This window comes from Marmota marmota, unplaced genomic scaffold (genome assembly GCF_001458135.2).
Source record: "Marmota marmota marmota unplaced genomic scaffold, marMar, whole genome shotgun sequence".
Lineage (NCBI taxonomy): Eukaryota > Metazoa > Chordata > Mammalia > Rodentia > Sciuridae > Marmota > Marmota marmota.
In genome coordinates this window covers 8133175-8152933 of record NW_026000185.1, presented here as the reverse complement: position 1 = coordinate 8152933, position 19759 = coordinate 8133175, and the positions used below count along the sequence as shown (strand labels likewise).

The window sequence follows — 19759 nt, the reverse complement described above, 5'->3', positions numbered from 1 at the left end:
TGGGGGGGCAGAGGGCTGGGGGAGCAGAGGGCTAGGGGGCAGAGGGCTGGGGGGGGCAGAGGGCTGGGGGGGCACAGGCCTAGGGGGCTATGCCCCACACATGCCAACCCTAAAGTGGACCCACGCCTGCCCACCTCACACACAGGACCCACTCCCGCCCACCTCATGCAGGGTCCACGCCTGCCCACCCCATACACAGAGCCCACACCTGCCTACCCCACACACAGGGCCCATGCCTGCCCACCTCATGCAAGACCCACGCCTGCCCACCCCACACAGGACCCACGCCTGCCCACCTCACACAGGACCCACGCAGGACCACGCCTGTCCACCCCACACACAGGGCCCACGCCTGCCCACCTCACACAGGACTCATGCCTGCCTACCTCACACAGGACTACGCCTGCCCACCCCACACACAGGACCCACGCCTGCCCACTTCACACAGGACCCACGCCTGCCCACCCCACATAGGGCCCATGGCTGCTGTCACTGTCATCAAGTTGACGCTCTGCTTCCCACTGCAGGTTAATAATATCCAACCTAAGACGATATCAGTGATTATACCTTTTAGTCACCTGGCAATTTCCATCCAGCTGGCACTAACAGTCAATCAAAGTGCCATAAATGGCTCCTGAGAATGTACTAATGACTGCACGCTCTGTCAGGCTCCTGGGGGGCTGCTCAACTCTTGGCACCAGAGCCACGCACAAACAGCCCCACTGCTCCTCCAGGGGCTGGGCTCCTGCTCCCAGGCCCCGGCTTGCACCGCCATGCCCAAGAAGCTCCACGACAGTCTGAAAGGTTTCTCCTTCTGTGCTTACTGACGATCGGGGGCATCTGCGCTCCTACCCACCGCCAGACAATGGCATGGTCTCCAGGGACAGCTGAGTGCCTCAGGAAGTACCCCATCCTCCTCCTCCACTGGAGAGCGGCTGGGAGACAGCGGCAGCCTGTGGGGCTGGAGGCAGGGCCACTGCTGAGCTGCCCGTCATGGGCACCCCAACCTCCTGTACCTGCAGTCCCCTGCTCTCCGAGGGCCCCACACACCTGCCTGCCCTCTCTCCTGGCTGCCATGGTCCCACATACACCTGACTCGGGCAGGACACAAAGCCTGAGAGACCAAAGCACAGTGTGGGCAGCTAGGGGGCTGCTGGCTGTCCATGGCAGTGGATGTGGCGGGCTATGCCCTGCTGCCTCCAGGGCCCTCCTGGAAGCCCCCGTCCAGGAGGACCGGGATGCAGAGGTACCCTGCTGCAGAGGGTTGACACACTGGATGACATATCAGGCAGGGAAGTGCAGTGGGCACTGGGAATCAGGTGGCTTCCACATCCACATGTGAAAACAGTAGGATCTGGGGGGCTGCTGGGGTCCCCACTGCCCAGAGACAGCCTCTCAGGTGCTCCTGGTGACTGCCATTCATACAAGGCACAGGTCAGCATGTCCATCACCCGGGTGCTGCTGGACCTGCAGTGACACCCTGCACAGGAGCACTAGAGTCGGGGGAAGGGAAAGGCATGGCAGCCAGCCTGGGGATGTCCACCTGCACATCTGCTCTGGTTTAAATGCGAGATGTCCCCACAGGCTCACGTGGGAGGCTGTGTGAGAAGGCTTGGAGGTGAGATGACTCGCTTAAGAGAGCCGTGACCTGACAGTGCATTAATCCACTGAGGGATTACCTGGGTGGGAGTACAGGCAGGTGGGGTGTGGCAGGAGGAGGTGGGTCACTGGGGGCATGACTTTGGGTTTATATTCTGTCCCTGCTTCCTGTCTACCATGTTCTGAGCTGATTTTTTCCACCATAGTCTTCTGCCAAGAGGTTCTGCCTCACCTTGGGCCCAGAGCTATGGAGTTGGCTGTCTATGGCCTGAGACCTCCGAAACTGTGAGCCAAATAAACTTTTCCTCCGCTAATTGTTCTTGTTGGGTCTTTTGGTCACAGTGACGAAAAAGTTGATTAAAATAGCACCCTTGAGCTGAGGTGGGGGCTCAGTGGTAGAGTACTTGCCCAGCGTGTGTGAGGCACTGGGCTCGATCCTCAGCACCTCGTAGGAAAAAATAAAGTTATGTCCATTTACAACTAAAAAAATTTAAAAACAACAAACCCCAGCATCCTTGCCCAGAAGGCCCAGGGGACCTCTCCATGGGGGTCTCCTGACTGAGGCCATACAGCGAGCTCCATCATAAGCGACCTGCAGCTCGTGGTAAAGGAGTGGCCGTTTGTGTCCTGGGAGCCTGTCTCACCTGAGAATTGGCCTGCTGCTCCCTCACAGAGGAGCTGTTTGCAAAGCTGGTCAGGCCAGGAGCTGGTTACCACCTCAAGGAGCTGGGAGGAGGTCCTGCAAGTTCACGCCCCCATGGCCCAGAGGGCTCCTCACAAATGCTGTATCGCAACAGGGTATCCTCCTGAGCCAGCACCAATGCCTGCTCAGAGGGGATGTGCGGCAGCTGCCCAGAACAGGGTGGGCAGGGCCACCTCCCATGATGCACTGCAGGGAGACCCATGAGGCTACCAGACCAGCCCAAGAGTCAAAGTCAGGCCAGGCAGGGAACAGTGTGGAACATTCTAGACTGAAGGAGGCTCTGGTGGAGAGCCACGCCCCCCCCATGGGAGCAGCCTGCCAGCAGGTGGCACAAAAGACTTGTCCTTCGTGCCAGGCCTCCTGTGCCAGGGGGAGATCTCCACAGGACTTAGGGCAAGCAGAAGCAGAGCCGAGTTTCCAAGGTGGAAAAACAATTTTCTGTGATTATTCTAGCGGGAACATGAAGAGCTCACTAACCAGGATCAGCAGAGAAGGTGAGCAAACTTCGGCTGCCCTCTGTGGCACAGGCAGGAGCCACGGGAACCTCCTCCCTCCCGCTTCTGGAACTCTCAGGGTGACTATGGAATTAAGAGTGGCAGAGCCTCTATCCTCAGCTTCTGGCCTCCAGCCTCCAGTGAGCTATGAAAGGCACAGCAGGGCACAGGCAACAGCTCCAGGCAAAGGACACACAAGATGTCACACTCGTGCTACATGACAGACGAGATGCGCACTGCCCTACAGGAAGGAAGTCTGCACACACCCATGGAGTCTGAGATGCCTTGAGGTCAGCTACACTGAGTCCCAAGGAGACCAGACAGACATGTAGGGTGGAGCCAGCAGCTCCCAGGTGCTGGACTGCGGAGGTCCACCTCCACCTCGTTACGGTGGCAGGTCACTCCTGTCCTTGGAAAGCCTGACACTCCTGTGGGAGGACACCAAAAACCAATCACTGGCTCCTCCTGCACCTTCTGGAGAACAGGCCCCAGGCCCTTACTGTTTCCCACAGAAAGCGTCCTGTGCAGGGCCAGAGGGCAGCTGGAGGGTCTGCAGGAGGTCCAGCAGAGATACCAGACATGTCTTGGGCACATCATTCCTGAAATATTCCAACAAAAGTCCTACTCACAGCTCCAAGCATGATCCTGAAGATGAGCCAACGGAAGGCCCACAGCACTGTCCAGGGCGTGGGGGTGTGACGGGGCAGTCGGGACAGAGTCCACCAGGGGCACAGGAAGATTCCCAGGAACCCTGTTTCCAGCAGCTGCGACTCCCAGCCTGGTTGGGGAAGCAAAACACACAAAGGGCTCAGTAGGGCCAACGCCAACCAAGCTTTGTGCCCAGGTCAAATGAGAACCCGAGACATCACCCAAATGGCAGACGTGCCTCTGTGGAAAGGAGACTTGGTGCTCTGAGAGCAGGACCAGGGCCTGGAGCTGGGTGGGCATGTACCCTCAACCACCCTTCTCCCCGCACCCCATGAGGACGCCTTGAGAGCACGAGTCTGAGCCCATCACAGGCTGTGCTGCCAAGGGGGTCCGTGGAAGGCTTCCTGCTCAAGTGGGCGTGGGAGGTCGCGGCTGGGGGCACCCTTCCCTGACGGAGGCTCGCCAGAAGACTCCACAGGAGGAGTCTGCCCTCAGGTGGAGCAAGGCACCAGCAGGACCCACGCTGGGGATGGGTGGGCCACTACCACACTGCCACCTGTCAGCCCCCAGGGGCAGGACGATGACAGCCCAAGTGGCCCAAGTGCTCCTGGATTTGCTGAAGTGGCCTGCCAAGTCAATGCTACTGGGGGCTCCCCCTGAGACACCACCCGCAGGGTGCTGGGGACAGGGCCATTTGCTTTGAGGGTGGTTCACAGCAAGAGTCACCATGTTTACACACATGTGCACGTGTGGCTGCAGAGGACCAGGAGGGACAGGGAAGGCCGCATAGGTACTGGCAGGTGTGGAAGCACCCCTCATCCACCCTGGAGTGCTACTGTGTGTAGAGATTACTTTAAGATTAAAAGCTGATAACATGGGACCTAATTAATATTAAATCATAGCTATAGACAGACATTCACAAGTCTGCACTGACACAAGTTGCTCAGCAAATCAAGGGGGACCAGAGACAGAGTCCCAAGCAGAGTCTTGCTGTGGGCTGCATGGCCTTCCTGCCCTGGGCACAGGACAGGAGAAAGTCCTGCTGGGTACACGCAGGTGCATCCCTGACTCTCCCTCCCAAGTCCAGCTCCTGTCCAGCCATGGGAACCATAGGCCAGTCCCAATGGAGGGGCTCCCCAAACCACCCCGGTGTCAGAAACAGGGAAGTCTGGGGCTAGGGATGTGGCTCAAGCGGTAGTGCACTTGCCTGGCATGCGCGGGGCGTTGGGTTCGATCCTCAGCACCACATAAAAAAAATAATAATAAAGATATTGTGTCCACCAAAAACTAAAAAATAAATATTAAAAAAAGAAAGAAACAGGGAAGTCTGAGAGGAGCCCCAGAGACTACGTACCCCCTGGGGCCCAGGCCAGGAAACCCAGGGAGATGTGAATCAAGTGGACATCAGTTTCCATGAGTGTGTACCATGCTGACATGAGACGCAAGTGACGGAAATAGTGTGTGTGGGGCTGCTGCTTTCACAAAACTCTGGATCCAAAACTGAGACAGCAAGAGCCTGCACTACAGGAACTCTGGATTGGCAGAGGGGAAGGAGGAAGAGGAAGGGGGTGTGGGGATGGGAAAGATGTGAAAGGAGAAGGACGTCATCACCCTAGGTTTGGGCAAGATCCACAAACAGTGACTCCACATCATGTACAACCAAAGAAATGAAAGGCTGTGCTCCATTGTGGTGAGCCGCTTCTGCCGTTTATGCAAATTATGGTCGCCATTACAAGATGGCGCTGGCTCCGCTGTGGTCTGTGACAAACAACTCCTTATTTGGGAGAGTTGGCGCATGATTTTTCATCACCCTATGAGAAAGCTCCACGTGGCTGCTTTGCATTGGGGCTTGAGATGCTTTATTAAGGCTGGGAGGGGCATCCGAGAGAGAAGAAGGAGAACTATCAAGGGCCTGAAATAAACTACTGAAAGAAGATTCCTGAGTGTTGCGTCTTCCTTGCGGGCAAGGGGCGCAACACTCCATCATGAACAACGAGTCGAAATGCAATTGCTATCACGTGTAACCAATTGGAATAGGGGAAAAAAGAGCTGCACCACACCCTCCAAGGGCACTCCCGCTGCCAGGCCCTCGTGAGGGTCACCCACTTCCACCAGCCAGGAGAGCGCAGCAACCTAGTGAGCCGCAGCACCCAGGTGTCCACTGGTCTGTGTTTTGATGGCTAGCTCCTCAGAAGACCTGGACCTGATACAGAAGGGGCAGGCAACACAGGGATGGGCCACACTGGATGGTTCTGACAGGCCCTGCCCGCAGGTGGAAGGGCCCAGCTGTCCAGGGGCAATGGTCACTGAGGCATGGACACCCCTCCAGGGCAGTGTCAGAACAGGCACGTGGCACTGAAGGCAGCAGTCAGGGCTCAGGCCTCCTGGGCCACGAGCCTCAACACTCTTGGCCCTCACCCACCTCTGTGCATCTGGGGGCTATCACCAAAGGGCCCAGTGGCAGCTCCACTTCCTGAGCACTGCCCCACCTGGGCACAGGGTGCCCGGTGCACTCTAGGGCTCTGTGCAGGGAGTCGGCACCAGGGCATCACACAGCACTTGAGTCCTCCTGACAGACTCAAGGCCTGCTGGGCCCACCATGCTTCCTGCAGGGCGACATGGCTGCAGTGCCACCTAGGAAGGTCCTAGAATGAGCAGGTCTGATGTAGGTGAGAGAAACCATGGCAGGCAGCTGCTTGTAGGCAGTGAGCCCTGGTCCCCCACCCTATCTAGAGTGAAATGGGGGAGCCCTGAGTCCCTCATTGGAGCTGCACACTCCACCAGAAAACACAGCCGGAGGCCTCAGCCTAAGGACCCACTTCAAGTCCCGCCCGCCAGATCTTGCTCTGTATACCCACGCTAACAGTGCGCTAAATCCACTTGTGCTTCACATGGCTGTGACACGTGTCCTGTGAATCTTAGGCCCAAGGGGTGTGTGGGAGGCCCCTGATAAACAGGCCCGTGAGCTGCTGCAGAGATGCCGCATTCTGAGGAAGCATCTTTAAGTCCACAGGTGCTAACCCCATCTCCCCCTGGTAGGTGAGAGAAACCCCCAAGCCCCAGGGCAGCAGAGCACACCCCACACAGCCACCCTCTGGACCCAGGGCCTTGCTGAGACCTCCCAGCTACCCTGGGCCAGGGCACAGCTGGTTTGGTGACAATCACTGTGTAGGCCACATCTTCTGGGGGACTTGTTCCCTAGTGCCTGGAGCCTGCCACCTCATTCTGCGACATCAGGGGCAGAATTCTAACATGCAGTGTGACTGACACCAATCAAAGTGATTGATACACAATGCCAGAACAGAGAGACACACCTGAGTGCTAGGAGGCAGAGAGACGGGAGACAGCTGTCTCTACTGGCAAGGAGCTGTGTGCAGCCTTCTCCATGGACACAGCAGGCCCTGCTGAGCATGGCCCAGGGTCGGGACCCTCTGCCCTTACCCTCCCCAGGTCAGAACGGTCTTGGCAAGGTGGGCCCATTCATCCCAAGGGATGCAGAAGCTGCCTGGTGGCTGTAGCTTTTGGACACACCAGGAAGGGGAGGTCACTGCAGCCCCATTTGCTTGTTTTCTTTGCTTGGATCTTGTCAAATCTCAGCAGCTGTGCTAAGTACCCAGGCAGTCACTGTTCTCCCCTTCAGTGTGGCAGAAGATGCATCCCCAGGGAAAATAAACCACCAGCATGCTGCCCAGGGCCAAAGAGCCAAGTGCTGGAGTGTTCTGCTGCTAGCTCTTGACCAGCACAGGCTTCCCTGGGCAGCAGAGAGCCAGTGCCTCTGCAGGAGAACGGAGGCCCAATGGAACTCATTTCAACTACATGCCCTCACCTTTAAGAATCCACACTTCCTGTCCCCACTTAGGTCTAGGCCCACAACTATTGCACCCCTCCCTGTTCCTTCTCTCCACACCAGTGGGGAGGTGCTGGCTGCCATGGACTCTGGTGGAGAATGTGGCTTCTTTGCACTAAGCCTCCAAGTGCAATCACTCACGTCATAATCACTCGTATCATGCAGCTCCTCCACAGCTGTCAACACAAAACCACTAGACCCAGGGACTGCATCTTGGTGATTCCTATGGCACTGTCCCAGGAAGGGTCTCCTTTCAACTCTGTGAGGGCTCATCGTGCTCACCTTGTGGATGGTGAGGTCCTAAGTCATTTAATGTTTGCTTTTCTTTTCTTTTTGCAGTACTGGGGCTAGAAACCAGGGTGCTCTACCATTGAATTATATCTCCAGTCCTTTTTATTTTGAGACAGGATCTTGTGACATTGCAGAAGCTGGCCTAGAACTTGCAATCCTCCTGCCTCAGCCTTCTGAGCCACTTGGATCACAGGCATCTGCCGTTATGCCCAGCTTAACATCCTTACTCTTTAATAACCAAGGAAAAGCATTGCCAGTGGATCCAAGACTCAGTGCACTGCACAGAACCTAAGGGGGGCCAGTAAGAGGTGCTTCAGGCCAAGCGATCAGTGTGGGACAGGAGCTGGTAGCCTCTGGAGGGGGAACTGGCACCCACCTGAGCCTGAGTCCCCTCACCCTCGGGGGGGTGGCTGGCACTCCCTGGCTGAGCTCTAAGCTGCCTGCTCCCACACAATGACAATTCAGAAGTGGGTGTCTGTGCTGCTTCTGCTGTGACACTCAGGAGCCGGGGAAGATGTGTTACCAATGGAGGGCCAGAGTACTCACCACAGCCAACCTGCACAGACACTGGGAGGGGAGGCGAAATTAGGAGCCAGGTGGGCCCATGCTGGACAGCTGCTCCCATGGAAAGGGCAGACAGGCACACCCCAAGACCTGGGGAGCAGTGCCGGCAAGGCGTAGGGGGGCATCCCTGCCAAGCAAGCACTGGGTTAGAGGCCAAGCTGAGCTCTGAGCAAAAGAACAGGGAGGCCACGGAAATGACACGAGAACTTCAGGATGACAAGTGGATGGGAGCACACTCAGTGGGTGAGGTGCTGGACACCCCAAGACCAGACGGAGGGCCTGGGGGCTATGAAGGCAGAGACGAGGGAGGTCCAGCAGCCTGGGAAGGGGCTGCAGAGTGGGAGAAGGGGGGCCTCCAGAAGGTCCTGTACTTGGACATGCTCCAGGTCCACAGGGGCAAGATGCAGCCAATTCACAGTGTGGTCCTGGGTCACTCCTGCCATGGGTGGGGACAGCTGGGATGCAGATGTATTCGGCCACGGTGAGGAGTGAAGGCTTTGGGGTGAGCTGCCAGGTGGGGGCTGGATGGGCCAGCAGACATCATGCACAGGTGAGACACGAACAGTATCACCTGAACTAGTGACCGTGCCAAAGACAGAGCCACCTCCAACCCAAAAGAAATGTGGTTAAAACAACAGTCAGAGGCACAAGTCCCCACAATGGCCACTGTAGAAAGAAAAACCAGGCCTCATGAGCTCTGTCAAAACTATTTCAGTTACTTAAGGTAATTAAGTATAGTACAGATGGATCCTTCAAAAGTGACAGCCACCATCCACGTGAGAACAGGAAATCCATTAGCTTCGCCGTTAAAAACAGGGAGAAAGGGGCAAAGCGCTCCCTCCTGACTGGCTGTCACTCCAGCTCTGAGCCGCCCGCCCTCTGCCACCCCAGGGGCTGCTAATGACGGCCCAGGAGGGAGCCAGCAGCTTTTAAAAGTTTCCTGAGTTTCTGTAGGTTGTATTTTAGGATGGAAAGTTAAGAAATAGCATGCCAACATCTTGCTCTGCACTACCGTCAGCCACAGAGACTCCTGCTCCAGGCAGTGCACAGCCATGAAGGATGCGGCCAGCCCCCATGACATCGGGGAGGAGCCAGACCCCATTTCTCCGTGCCTCTGACTTTAGGGTAGGTGCCCTTGGCCATCCATGTCTGCACAGCACAAGGTTCCACGGGGCAGGTGGAGGCTCTGCCTGAGGCCAGCTCCTGGCAGCCACAGGTGGTGTGGAGGACTCACGGCTGCTGCCTCCTTCAAATGCTCTCACTGTGGATCTGTGCCTGGGTCACATGGCGTTCTGCAGAGCCACACCTGAGCCTGGTGTCTCATGTCTCCTGTGAGGACTCGCCCCAGGGTCTGGACGCTAGAGACCAACAGTACCCTGAAGTGGAGCTGCAGTCATGGGTGCCCTGCCAGTGGCTTGGCCCACAGAGCCATCCCAGTGCCACGGCCCTTAGTAACTGTGCACAGTGGTCTGACCTGGCAAACTGCAGTCTGTCACCTGGGAGTGGGCTGTTACCACTGACCCCCCACACTTGATAGTGGCTCTGGCAACTGTACCCACTCAATGCTGCCAGTCATCCCTGAGAGCAGGTGTGCTGCTGAGGGGCCCACCCAGGCTGCTGACCTCCTCCCTGCTGGATGGCCACAGAGCAGTTCCCTCCTTAGCAATGTCCCACCTTTGTCACACCAAGGCTGCCCTCAGCAGTGCCAGGAGGACTGACCCCACAAATGTCCCAGGAGGGAGCACTGCTGCGGCCCAGCCCTCCTTCCCAGGTCCAGAGCCAGCTGCAGTGCCCTGGGCCACGACACTCTGGGCCAGGCCCTGCCCAGCCATCTTCCCACCCACCTTGCTGGCCTCTGGGCCATGGGTCATGTCATGGGGCTTTGCTGTTCTTGCTACTGGGTGGCCTACGAAAAGCATGATACAGTCTGACCTGCTCAGAGGAGGAGCCGGCCACTGGGGAAACAAAGGACTCAGCTAGGCCTCATGTTTTCTAGGGGGCAGACACTTCTGAGGGCCAGTTGGGGCCTCCTGATTGGAACAGAATCAGGAGGAATTTTAAGGATGTCCTTGGGCACTGCAGAGAACAGGAAGTGACCTGTAACCCCCGTGCCCTCATGGTGACCCTGGCGGCAACACAGGATACCTGGGCCTGTCAAGGGTGCCTGTTAGTGCCCAGTGGCCATGACGACCAGACTTTGAGCCTGGTGCCCCCTGCTGCTTGGACCAGTGCAGTGTTACTGGCTAGCCTAGAGCAAGACCCGTGGTCACGACCTAGCATTGGTCAAATGCAAAAACGCTTCCCGTGGGCGGAGTCCGATTTAGGCTTTTCCTATCAACACATTCCACAGTCAGCACGCACCGCCCTGGGCTGGATGCTCTGCCCTTTGTCTCCCATGCAGGGATATGAACGTGTGTGCCCATCAGGAGGGATGCCAGAGCCCAGAGCAAGTGCAGCTCACCATGCTGGCTGCTTGGTCTGTGAGGACGGAGGTGCTCCCTGTGGGTGCCAGGCAGTCAAGAAGCTGCTGGCCACCTGGCCTCTGAGAACTCTAAATGCAGCTGGGTGACCAGGGGAGGGAATTCTGAATTTTAAACTTCAGTTCAGCTGAATGGAAATCTCAGTGGCTGCATAGGGCAGTCATCTCTGTGGTGGACGGCACAGGTCTGGACCCCACAGCTGGGCCAGCGCACGTGTTCCTGCACTCCACATAGGCAAGTGCTTCCTTTGTGCAGGAGGCAACCTCCTTGCCTTCCAGGGGCTCCTGGACCTGTACAGCTAGGTGACATCGATGCCCCATGTGTCATTAGCACAATGTCCCCCTGTACCACAGAAGCAGGGTATCCCTGCTAAAGCTGATGGGCCAGGCTGCCACACAGAGTCCAGCATGTCAGCATAGTTGAGCTTGCACCCCAGTCTGGAAACCATCAGGGCAGCCCCACAGCTCTGCAGGAGGCCTGTGGGAGATGCCCGGCTTCTCCTCCCCTTCCCAGGTGCCTCGCAACCTATGGATGTGGCCACTTCCAGCTGTCTCAAGGTCTGCAGCAATGGGCTCAGAAGGCTGCTGAGGGGCAGCCTGCCCCCAACATGTTGTGGACATCGCATGGCCAAGTAGGCCAGAGTGTGTGCCCCATGGAGTGTAGCAAGCAGGGACTGGACAAAAGGGTGGCATCTCACACTGGTGCCAGCAGGAGAAACTTCCAGGATGCTGTCCTTCAGAGGATGGTTGAGATCACATTTCAGCTGTTGGGTGATGGGTCATCCAAGGAGAGGCATGTGCTGGCCCCAGGCAGAAACTGCAGCTAGACTGTGGCCAGCCACCCTGTCTCCTCCTACCCTGGTGGCCCTGCCCAGGAGCCATCCCTGGACACAGCTCCTGCCTGCAGGCCTCAGCCTATGGTGTGCTGGCCCCCCCGTGGCACCTGGCAGCATGCCACCTGCTGGCGTCTTGCCTGCTTCCTCCCTCAACTGGCTCTGCACTCCACAGCCAGCGGGGTCGAGCACCTGCGAGTATGTGTGAGGATGCAGAGGCATACAGACAGGAACTAGGCAGAGAAAGAGCCGGGTCACAGGACTGAGCATCTTACCAGGTGAGCTCAACAGCAGAAGAGAAGGGCAGTGGACAGGAAGAGAGGCAAGGGACAGAGATGTGGGAAAACAGGCTGAGCCTCCTGTGTCTGGCGCCTGAGGGCACAGCCAGAGCCAGGCCATGAAGAGTGCTGCAAAAGCTCCCATGTGGCCAGGGTATGAGTCAAGATCCATGAACCTAGTGAGCCCTAGTCGACTACCAGGAAACAGGACTTCCACTGCACAGGGTGACACTTACCTGCCAGTGACATTCTGAGGGCAGCTGCCATCACCCACAGCCCCCCTGGGGGCTATCTGCAGGAGGCAAAAGTGGACAGCCACATGGGAGACGGGTGGCTTTCCCACTCAGGAAACTCCTGCTCTCTGCAGCAGGCTGCAGGCACTTGCTGAATGCCAGGCCACCCTCTTTTAGCCAAGATGGAGGTGAGGCTGTGACCAGTGCCATAGGTCAGCACCACATGGGAACAGGGCTGCAGGCCACCCTCTTTCAGCCAAGAATGGAGGTGAGGTTGTGACCAGTGCCGTGGGTCAGCACCACATGGGAACAGAGCTTTGGTTGTGCATGAGAAGGCATGCTCGGCTCTCATTCTTCAGGTAATGTGCCTCTCCAGTGTCACACACGTGGTGACTGTTCCTGGGGCCACTGAGGCAAACCCTGTGGAAGTGTCAACTGCATGGCCTTTGGGAAGAGGCTTGCTGCCCAGCTCAAGTGTTAAGAGAGCTCTCTGTATGTGCAAGCTGGTCAGGGCCAGGCAGGGCCAGGAGGCCCAGGAGGAATGGACCGTAGGGGCTGGTGCACTTGGGGAGGGTGCCTGCCAAGCCTAGAAGTCAGCTGGTGGCCACCAGGGCAGAAAGAGTCCCTAAAGTTTTGCAACTGACCCACACAGGAGCCTCAAGAAGCCCACTGCTGCAGGGGCAAGATGCACCCAGCACCCACGGGGCACCAAGTGACCCCTCAGACTCGGCCTTGGAAGGGCACATTACCAACACAGCAGCCTTCAGAGTTCATCAAGGCCAGCTTTCAATAGAGATGCGGATGTAGAGCCGGTGGCAATCAGTGTGGCTTTCCTGTGTCTTGGGAACGGCCCCACTCACACAGCTGCACTCGCTGGGTGACCACATCTGCCTACACATAGGAGAATGAGACCTGGGGACCTGCTGGGCAGTGCAGCTGCCGACCAGGAGGACCCCTGGCTACCACGATGGAGTGGGACCACCTAGGACAGCTGAAGATGCCAGCAGGAACACAAGTTCTGGGGAACATGGTCATTTGAGACAGGAGGGCACCAGCAGCCTCGCCATCCAGGGAGGCCACAGTTCTGGGGAACGTGGTCATCTGAGACAGGAGGACACCAGTAGGCCTCACTGTCCAGGGAGGCACGGCAGGGTGGCTGGGCGCACTGGCATCCTGTGAGCCCAGGTGGCTCCTGCAGCCCTTGGAGGTTGGCTAGAGGAATGGGTGCTCTGAGTGGCACTGGGCAGACCTTTCTGCAGCCTGAGGAGGCCTAACTGGCCCTGTGCAGCTGCTGGCATGCCGAGAGCAACTGTGCACCTGAGAACCAGCATCCCCGTTGAAGTCAGGGAAGCTGAACTCAGAAATGCACGTGGCCAAAGGGTGCCACAGTCCTGAGGCTCTGGAAGTGGGGCTCCTGGCGAGCCACCAGCTCCTGAGGGGTGTGGCCCTGGCGCAGTCTGTGCAGGCAGCTCCAGGCTCACCACAGACACACAAGGCAGACACGCTCAGAGTAACTAAGATGACACATAAGCCTGATGTGACCAGGGGCTCACTGTGAAAACAAGTCCTGCAGGGGACCCCAGCAAGGCCAGAGGAAAGACTGGAACAGTGTGCCCGGCCTCGGACCCACCCACCCCTCTGCTGTGCTCTCGACGGCAAGTGGGGGGGCTGTGCTGAGGCGCAAGGGCTGCAGTGAGCCTCATGCCCATGTCTCTGTTTGCCGTCATTGGAACGTGACCACAGAGAGATGAAGGTCCTCTCCCTCAGGGACCATCGGAGGCAGCATGACAACAGTCAATGGCTTCTGAGCCCGAGGTCGTTAGATGCTGAAGACAAGTGGGGATAACATGTAACCAACGCAGACAATGCCAACAGCAGCAGGAACAGGCAGCTGTTCTGGTGTGGAGCACCAAGGAGCCCAGTGCCCAGTGCCCTGGTGAGCTCTGCCAGGATCTGGCCCACAGAGCCTCAGGTCCCGCCACCCACAAGGCCCCTTTTATCAGAAGCGTGGACTCACTGAGGTGGTTCTATACTGGAAAACCTGGGTGTGAGGCCAATCCCCACTACTGCTGGCCTACGCCTTGGCATCCAAGGCAGGGGCAGCCTGGCCACTTCACGGGCCTAAGAACGCAGGGAGCACAAGTCTACTCAAGCCATCAGTGCACCCAGTCTCCACAATGTGCGCCTGCTCTGCCTCACAAACTTGGAACTCACTGCACCAAGGAGCAGGCATCCCCACCCTAATAAAGATCTCTAGGCCCTAAAGTCCCAGTCCTCGTGACAGCTGGAAAACAGTACTCTCACAATTTTAAGCAAGTAAATGTACTAAGGGTTTGTCAACCTAAGTGTGGGCGTGTGCAGGATTCTGAGGGGGATTCTAATGCCAGATAACCAAGAGCAAACATGGATATCCTGGAGCCTCCATGTTCTGGCTGGCCCATTCCCTGGGGGACAGGTGCTACTTGTGCTAAGAAATGGGTGAGGCCCAGGCAGGGTCAGGGCACTGGCACAGGACCACAGATGACAAGGTGTGGAATGAAAACCTGCCTCTCACTTTCCCTGAAGGCTGGGGTGCAGGTCGACTTAGAAACCCACTGTGAGCCCACTGAGAAAATACCTGCTGTCCATGGCCAGCCTGTCTACCTGGGCTGCCCTCTGCTCCACTCCAGGGGCTCCACCTAGCATGGCCTGGGGACCCAGGATCCCCTTCCCATGCAATGCACAAACCAGCATCAGTGCCACACGCAGAGTCCCTAAAGTGCAACTGACCCACACAGGAGCCTTCTCTGGCTCAAGGGCCCAGAGAAGGGGGTGCTGGCCAGGTCGGAGCACCTGGAAGCCCACGAGCCCCCATACCTCACCAGCCATGGTCTGGGGAAGGGCTGCCTGGTTAGGACTCCATGTTGGTCAACAGGGGCTGCACCCAAGCCACCCAGCACACTGGCAGAGCTGGTGGAAGATGCTCAAGCAAAGAGAAAAGCCAGGGAGAGTGTGTAAAGATACATACCCCAATGTATAACAAGCCCCCGCAGTCCTTCCCTAAATCATCTCACTTACCAAAAGAATACCTGAAAAACAAAAGAAAAAACTGTATTCAGTTTAATTGGCTCACTTTGACCCCAAATTTATAAGATTAACCTCTGTGTTTCCCACTAGGGAAGCCCACCCACAAGCCCAGGCCAGGAGGACTTGGTCCAGGACTGGGTGGTCAAATAGACACTGTCCACAGAGCCCATGCAGGGTGGGCCCCCAGGCCAGTGTGGCCAGAAGCTGCTGTGGGCAGGAGCAGGAGGAAGGCTGGGATCTTCACAAGCATAGCACTACAGAAAATGCCACACCCTGGAGCCTGCGCACTCAGAGGGCACCCACCTCAAACACAGGACACCGGAGCCTGGGGCTTCAGGCACTTGGCGGGCTCTGATCCATTGCCAGGACCTGAGAAAGGCCCACTTTCCTGCAGAGCTGTGGCAGGCAGTGGCTAGTGTTCCAAGGCAGCACAGCCAACACATGTGAGGACCCCAAACCACATAGTGACGTCCCCACGGTATGCTGGAGGCAGACTGGGCCTGGGCTTGACCAGACACCTCACGCTTGCCTCAGAAGAGTCCACCCAGCCCCCACCCAGAAAACCTGCCTCAGATCAGGAGTGAAATCCCCTTGCCATCTTTAACACACAAGTACCTCCAGCCAGCAGAAGGAAAGATGCACCACATGCTGCAACTGAGACGGGTGTGGAGATAAAGCAGACACAAGGCCACACGCTTAGGCCCTTGTCTGTGTGAGGGTCCAGACAGCTAGATCCACAGACAGCGGCCAGTAGTCACAGGTTGGGGAGGGCATGGGGGGACAGCTGCCAGATACAGGCTGCTTCTGAGGTGCAGAAGTTTTAAGATGGGTGTGGCAATCATGCCTGTGATCCTAGCTCCTGGGGAGACTGAAGCAGGAGGATCCAGTTCAAGGCCAGCCTCAGCATCTCAGCGAGGTCTGTGCCAAAATAAAAAGGACTAGCGATGCAGCTCCGTACAGAGCACTTGCCTAGCATTCAGGAGGCCCTGGAGGCAATCCTCAGCACATACAAAACACACACACACACACACACACACACACAGTGAAATAAATGCACAGAGAACAAAAGGACATGGGCAGCATCCTTGAGCCTACTTGTCACAAAGAAACCTGGGTCCCAGCAGCTTGGAGCTGGCTGTGCCAAGCTGCAGGACGTGGGGCAGCTTGGTCCCCTGGTGGTCCTCGAGTTAGAGATGTGAAGAGCTGCCCTAGAGGCAGCCCCCATGGCTCTCCATGACTTCCAAAAGCAAAGCCAGATGCAAGAGTCCACGTCTCCGACTGAGACTCCCCCCACTCCTCCAGGTGGCTCAGAAGCAGGAAATGACCAGGAGCCTCTGCCCATACACCCTTTGAAGAGGCTTCTCCATCCCTTTGCAGGGAAGAAAGTGCCAAAGAGGAAGAGGACCCCTGAGACACTTGGCTTGTCCCACATTTCCTGAGAGGATCTTTCCTTCCTCACGAGGGGCTGGGAGGTGGAGGACAGAAGAGCTGTGTGTCATCCTGAATAGCAACAAAGAAACACTTTGGGGTCAGTGCCAAAGCAAAGTACAGATAAAAGAACCAGAAACCCCACGTTTCAGAAAAGTCAAGTCAACAAAGAAACCAGTTACAATTAGGCGACCAGAGCTGGGGCACATGGCTTTAGGAAAGCCACAATCTTTTTCCCTAGTGGCACTGAGATGCTCTACCTGGAGTCAGGTCACATCAGGGCCCTTTTTATATTTTGAGACAGGGTCTCACTGAGCTTCCCAGGCTGGCCTGGAACTTGTGATGCCCCTGCTTCAGGCTCTGCGACCTCTGGGATGGCAGGCGTGTACCAAGGCACCTGGCAAGAAAGGCCAGTTTTGATCGGGGTTGGATTGTTCTTTAAAATCACTTAAAAGTTTATGTAGTCAAAGTTATTAAACTTTTCTCTGTCTTATGCCTCCAATCCTAAATGTTTACCTTCCTAGCCTGGACACCCAGGGTACAAAGCAAGTATGTGTCAGTCCATGCTGATAAAACCAATGGCTGAGCAGATCCAGGGGGACCAGAGGCAGCGCCCCGTGCAGAGTCTTGCTATGGGGTCCTGCCCTGGGCACGGGAGGACAGGGGAAAGTCACCTGCTGGGTACATGCAGGCGCCTCCCGAGTCTCCCTCCCAAGCCCAGCTCCTGTCCAGCCATGGGGAACCACAGGCCAGTCCCAGTAGAGGGGCTCCCCAAACCATCCCAGCATCAGAAACAAGGGAAGTTTGAGAAGAACCTCAGAGCCTATGTGTCCCCTGGGGTCCTGGATGGGGTCCCAGGCCAGGAAAACCAGGGAGATGTGAATCAAGTGGACATCAGTTCCCACAAGTATGTCCACACTGATACAAGACACGAGTGAGGGGGAAGGGGGATGCTTTCACAAAACTCTGGATCCAAAACTGCTCTGGCAACATCAGGGGGTCGAACAGCCTCTTGTTCCCTGTAGGAAACGCAGAGCGGCGTCCAGGGAGCCACGTCCCATGATGACACTCAGCAGCTGCAGCAGGTTCCAGAGGCTGACAGCCAATGCTCCCTCCTGAGGTGGGGCTTGGTCACGGGCCCTGGTCTAACCAGGGAGGTGACAGGTCACAATGAGAGGGGGCAGGACAGGACTCCAAGGGGAGCACTGGCAGCTCACAGCACAGCAGGGAGACAGGTCAAGGCAGCCGTGATAGGCGCTGTTCCTAACAGTGGCACGCTAGATGAATGGACACATCTTTCCACTACCCGTGCTTGGTCCCAGGCAGCAGCCACTCTTGGGGGAGCATGATGTGTACCTGCCAGGGCCACAGCTACCAGCATGCACATTGTCTGAGTGGCCCAGACCCAAATGAATGCTCTTTTCTTCAACAAAATCAGTGAGGCACGAAGGAACCGACTGTCTGACTGCTGTCCTGGCCCTCAGGACAGCCTCTCTGCCTGGCAGGTCCAGCCTCCCTTGCACAGCCCCAGGCTACTTTCCCCTAGCACAGCTACCCTAAACTGCCACCGTCGGGGAAGCCAGGGTCCAGGCTGCAGGGAGGGCATCTCTCATTTCAACATATCCACAGGAGGGGACAGAACCTCTTTCCAAATAAAAAAAAACACAAAACTGTTCTTGGCCATAAGTCCTCAAGTGGTTTTCAAACATTTAAACTTCCACAAGTCCTCAAGGTGGTTTCCAAACATTTAAATGTTGAGTGGATCTTTCCTGACCAAAACATCACAGATCAGTAAAAAGCACCTTTCAAAGCAAAACAGCACACTCCCCTGGCTGAGGACTCCCCAAGGCCCTAGGCACTCACAGGACGAGAGAGTCGCCAACGTGTACACCACAGGGGCTCCTGGCTGTTTTGGTTTTTTTAACTCCAATTGCTGCAATCAGGCACAGCTACCTGAAGTTCTCCCTCCTCTGGTTTGGATTAAAATCACGATGTCTCAGTCACAGCAGCCTCCAGGATGTCACAGAAAAATGCAGCCAGAATCACCATATGCTTGTCAACTGTCACCACCAGAAGACAGGAAAGGTCAGTCACCTAGTAGGCAGCAGCCTGGGATCCTGCCTGGGGAAAGCAGATGGGCAAGGCAAGCTACCCTCAGCTCACTGTACTCTGCACACAGATGTCCACCTGGGGCAGCCAGAGGGCCTGGACAGGGTAGGCAGCTGCTGGACTGTGCATCCACCAAGGGGCTGTATGAGAACCTGTGTCCATCCTTACCCTTCAATCAAAAAAGTGACAGATCAGATTAAGTCCTGTCCAGGAAATAACAGTTTCCATATGTATGCACTGTGACACGTCCCTGGCCACTCGGTGACCCCTGAGAAGGTCTAATAAAGCATGCTTGGGCCAGAGCCACAGCTGCAATAAGCCCTTTGGTTCTCCTTTGGACAGTACACAGCTTAGCATCCTGATCTGCACGGCTTGTGGACAAACTAGAATGGCCCCAAGTTCCTTTCACTAGAGGACAGAGCTCTGGCCAGTGTGGCAACGTGGCACGTGGACACCAGGCCCGTGGCAAGCAGCAGGGGCCATGCCTGCTCTTCTGCAGTCTGGCTCAGGAGGGCTGCCTTCAAGCCTGAGGCTGGTGCCAGTCATATACATCCCAGCCTGCAAAGTCTTTGACACACCCACAGGGCACAGGGGCCAGAAAAGCCCATGATGAGAGGGGAGGCCCAGACCCTGGGCAGGAGCTTGGAGTATACCAAGATAACCTGGCAAAGTCACAGGGAAGTTGCCAAGTCAGCTCTGCAGATGGCCCCCAGTGCCAAATCCCACAGCTCCTAATGGAACACTGCAAGGAGCCCCAGAAGTCCTCCACAGCCTACATCTCTACACAGGTGCCCAGGTCTACCTCCCACATGTCCAGGAGACACTGTCCCACACTCAGAGCTGCCTGTCCATCTGTGGTCCACAGAACTTCGGCTTTTACAAGTCCAGTGCCCCCATCTCCACAGTTCCAGAACCCACACTAGGATCAGGGACAGGGCCAATCTGTGATCCCAACAGTGCCTGCTGCTGGCTGTGTGGCTCCTTTAGAGCAGGGAGGGGAGGAAGGAAGACGCCTTGGGCCAGGCCTGTCCCTCAGCACACGTGCAGCAGCCCACCAGCGACTCTGCCTCCACATCTCCCATCTGCCATGGCTCAAGCAGGCAGGAAATGTAGTCCCAAGTAGGGACATGCCTTTACAAGCAGAAAGGCCCTGCCCAGTGGCAATCGGCAGCCCCTACCACCTCCTA

General features: G+C 56.8%; 1 protein-coding gene across 6 annotated transcripts in view; it reads right to left on the bottom strand.

Annotated features, from left to right (window-relative positions):
• Positions 1-19759, bottom strand: part of Lmf1 (lipase maturation factor 1) — a 58303-nt gene that overhangs the window by 32346 nt on the left and 6198 nt on the right. For 5 of the 6 annotated variants that reach the window (XR_007342639.1, XM_048789419.1, XM_048789418.1 and 2 more), the window contains exons 3-4: positions 15027-15037; positions 3426-3574 (exon numbers count right to left, since the gene is read on the bottom strand). Coding sequence is in view for 5 of the 6 variants with exons in the window: in XM_048789419.1 (XP_048645376.1) it covers positions 3426-3574; positions 15027-15037 (160 nt within the window). In the remaining variant the exon portion in view is untranslated. The remainder of the gene's footprint in view (positions 1-3425; positions 3575-15026; positions 15038-19759) is intronic. The other variant, XM_048789422.1, reaches the window with a different exon arrangement.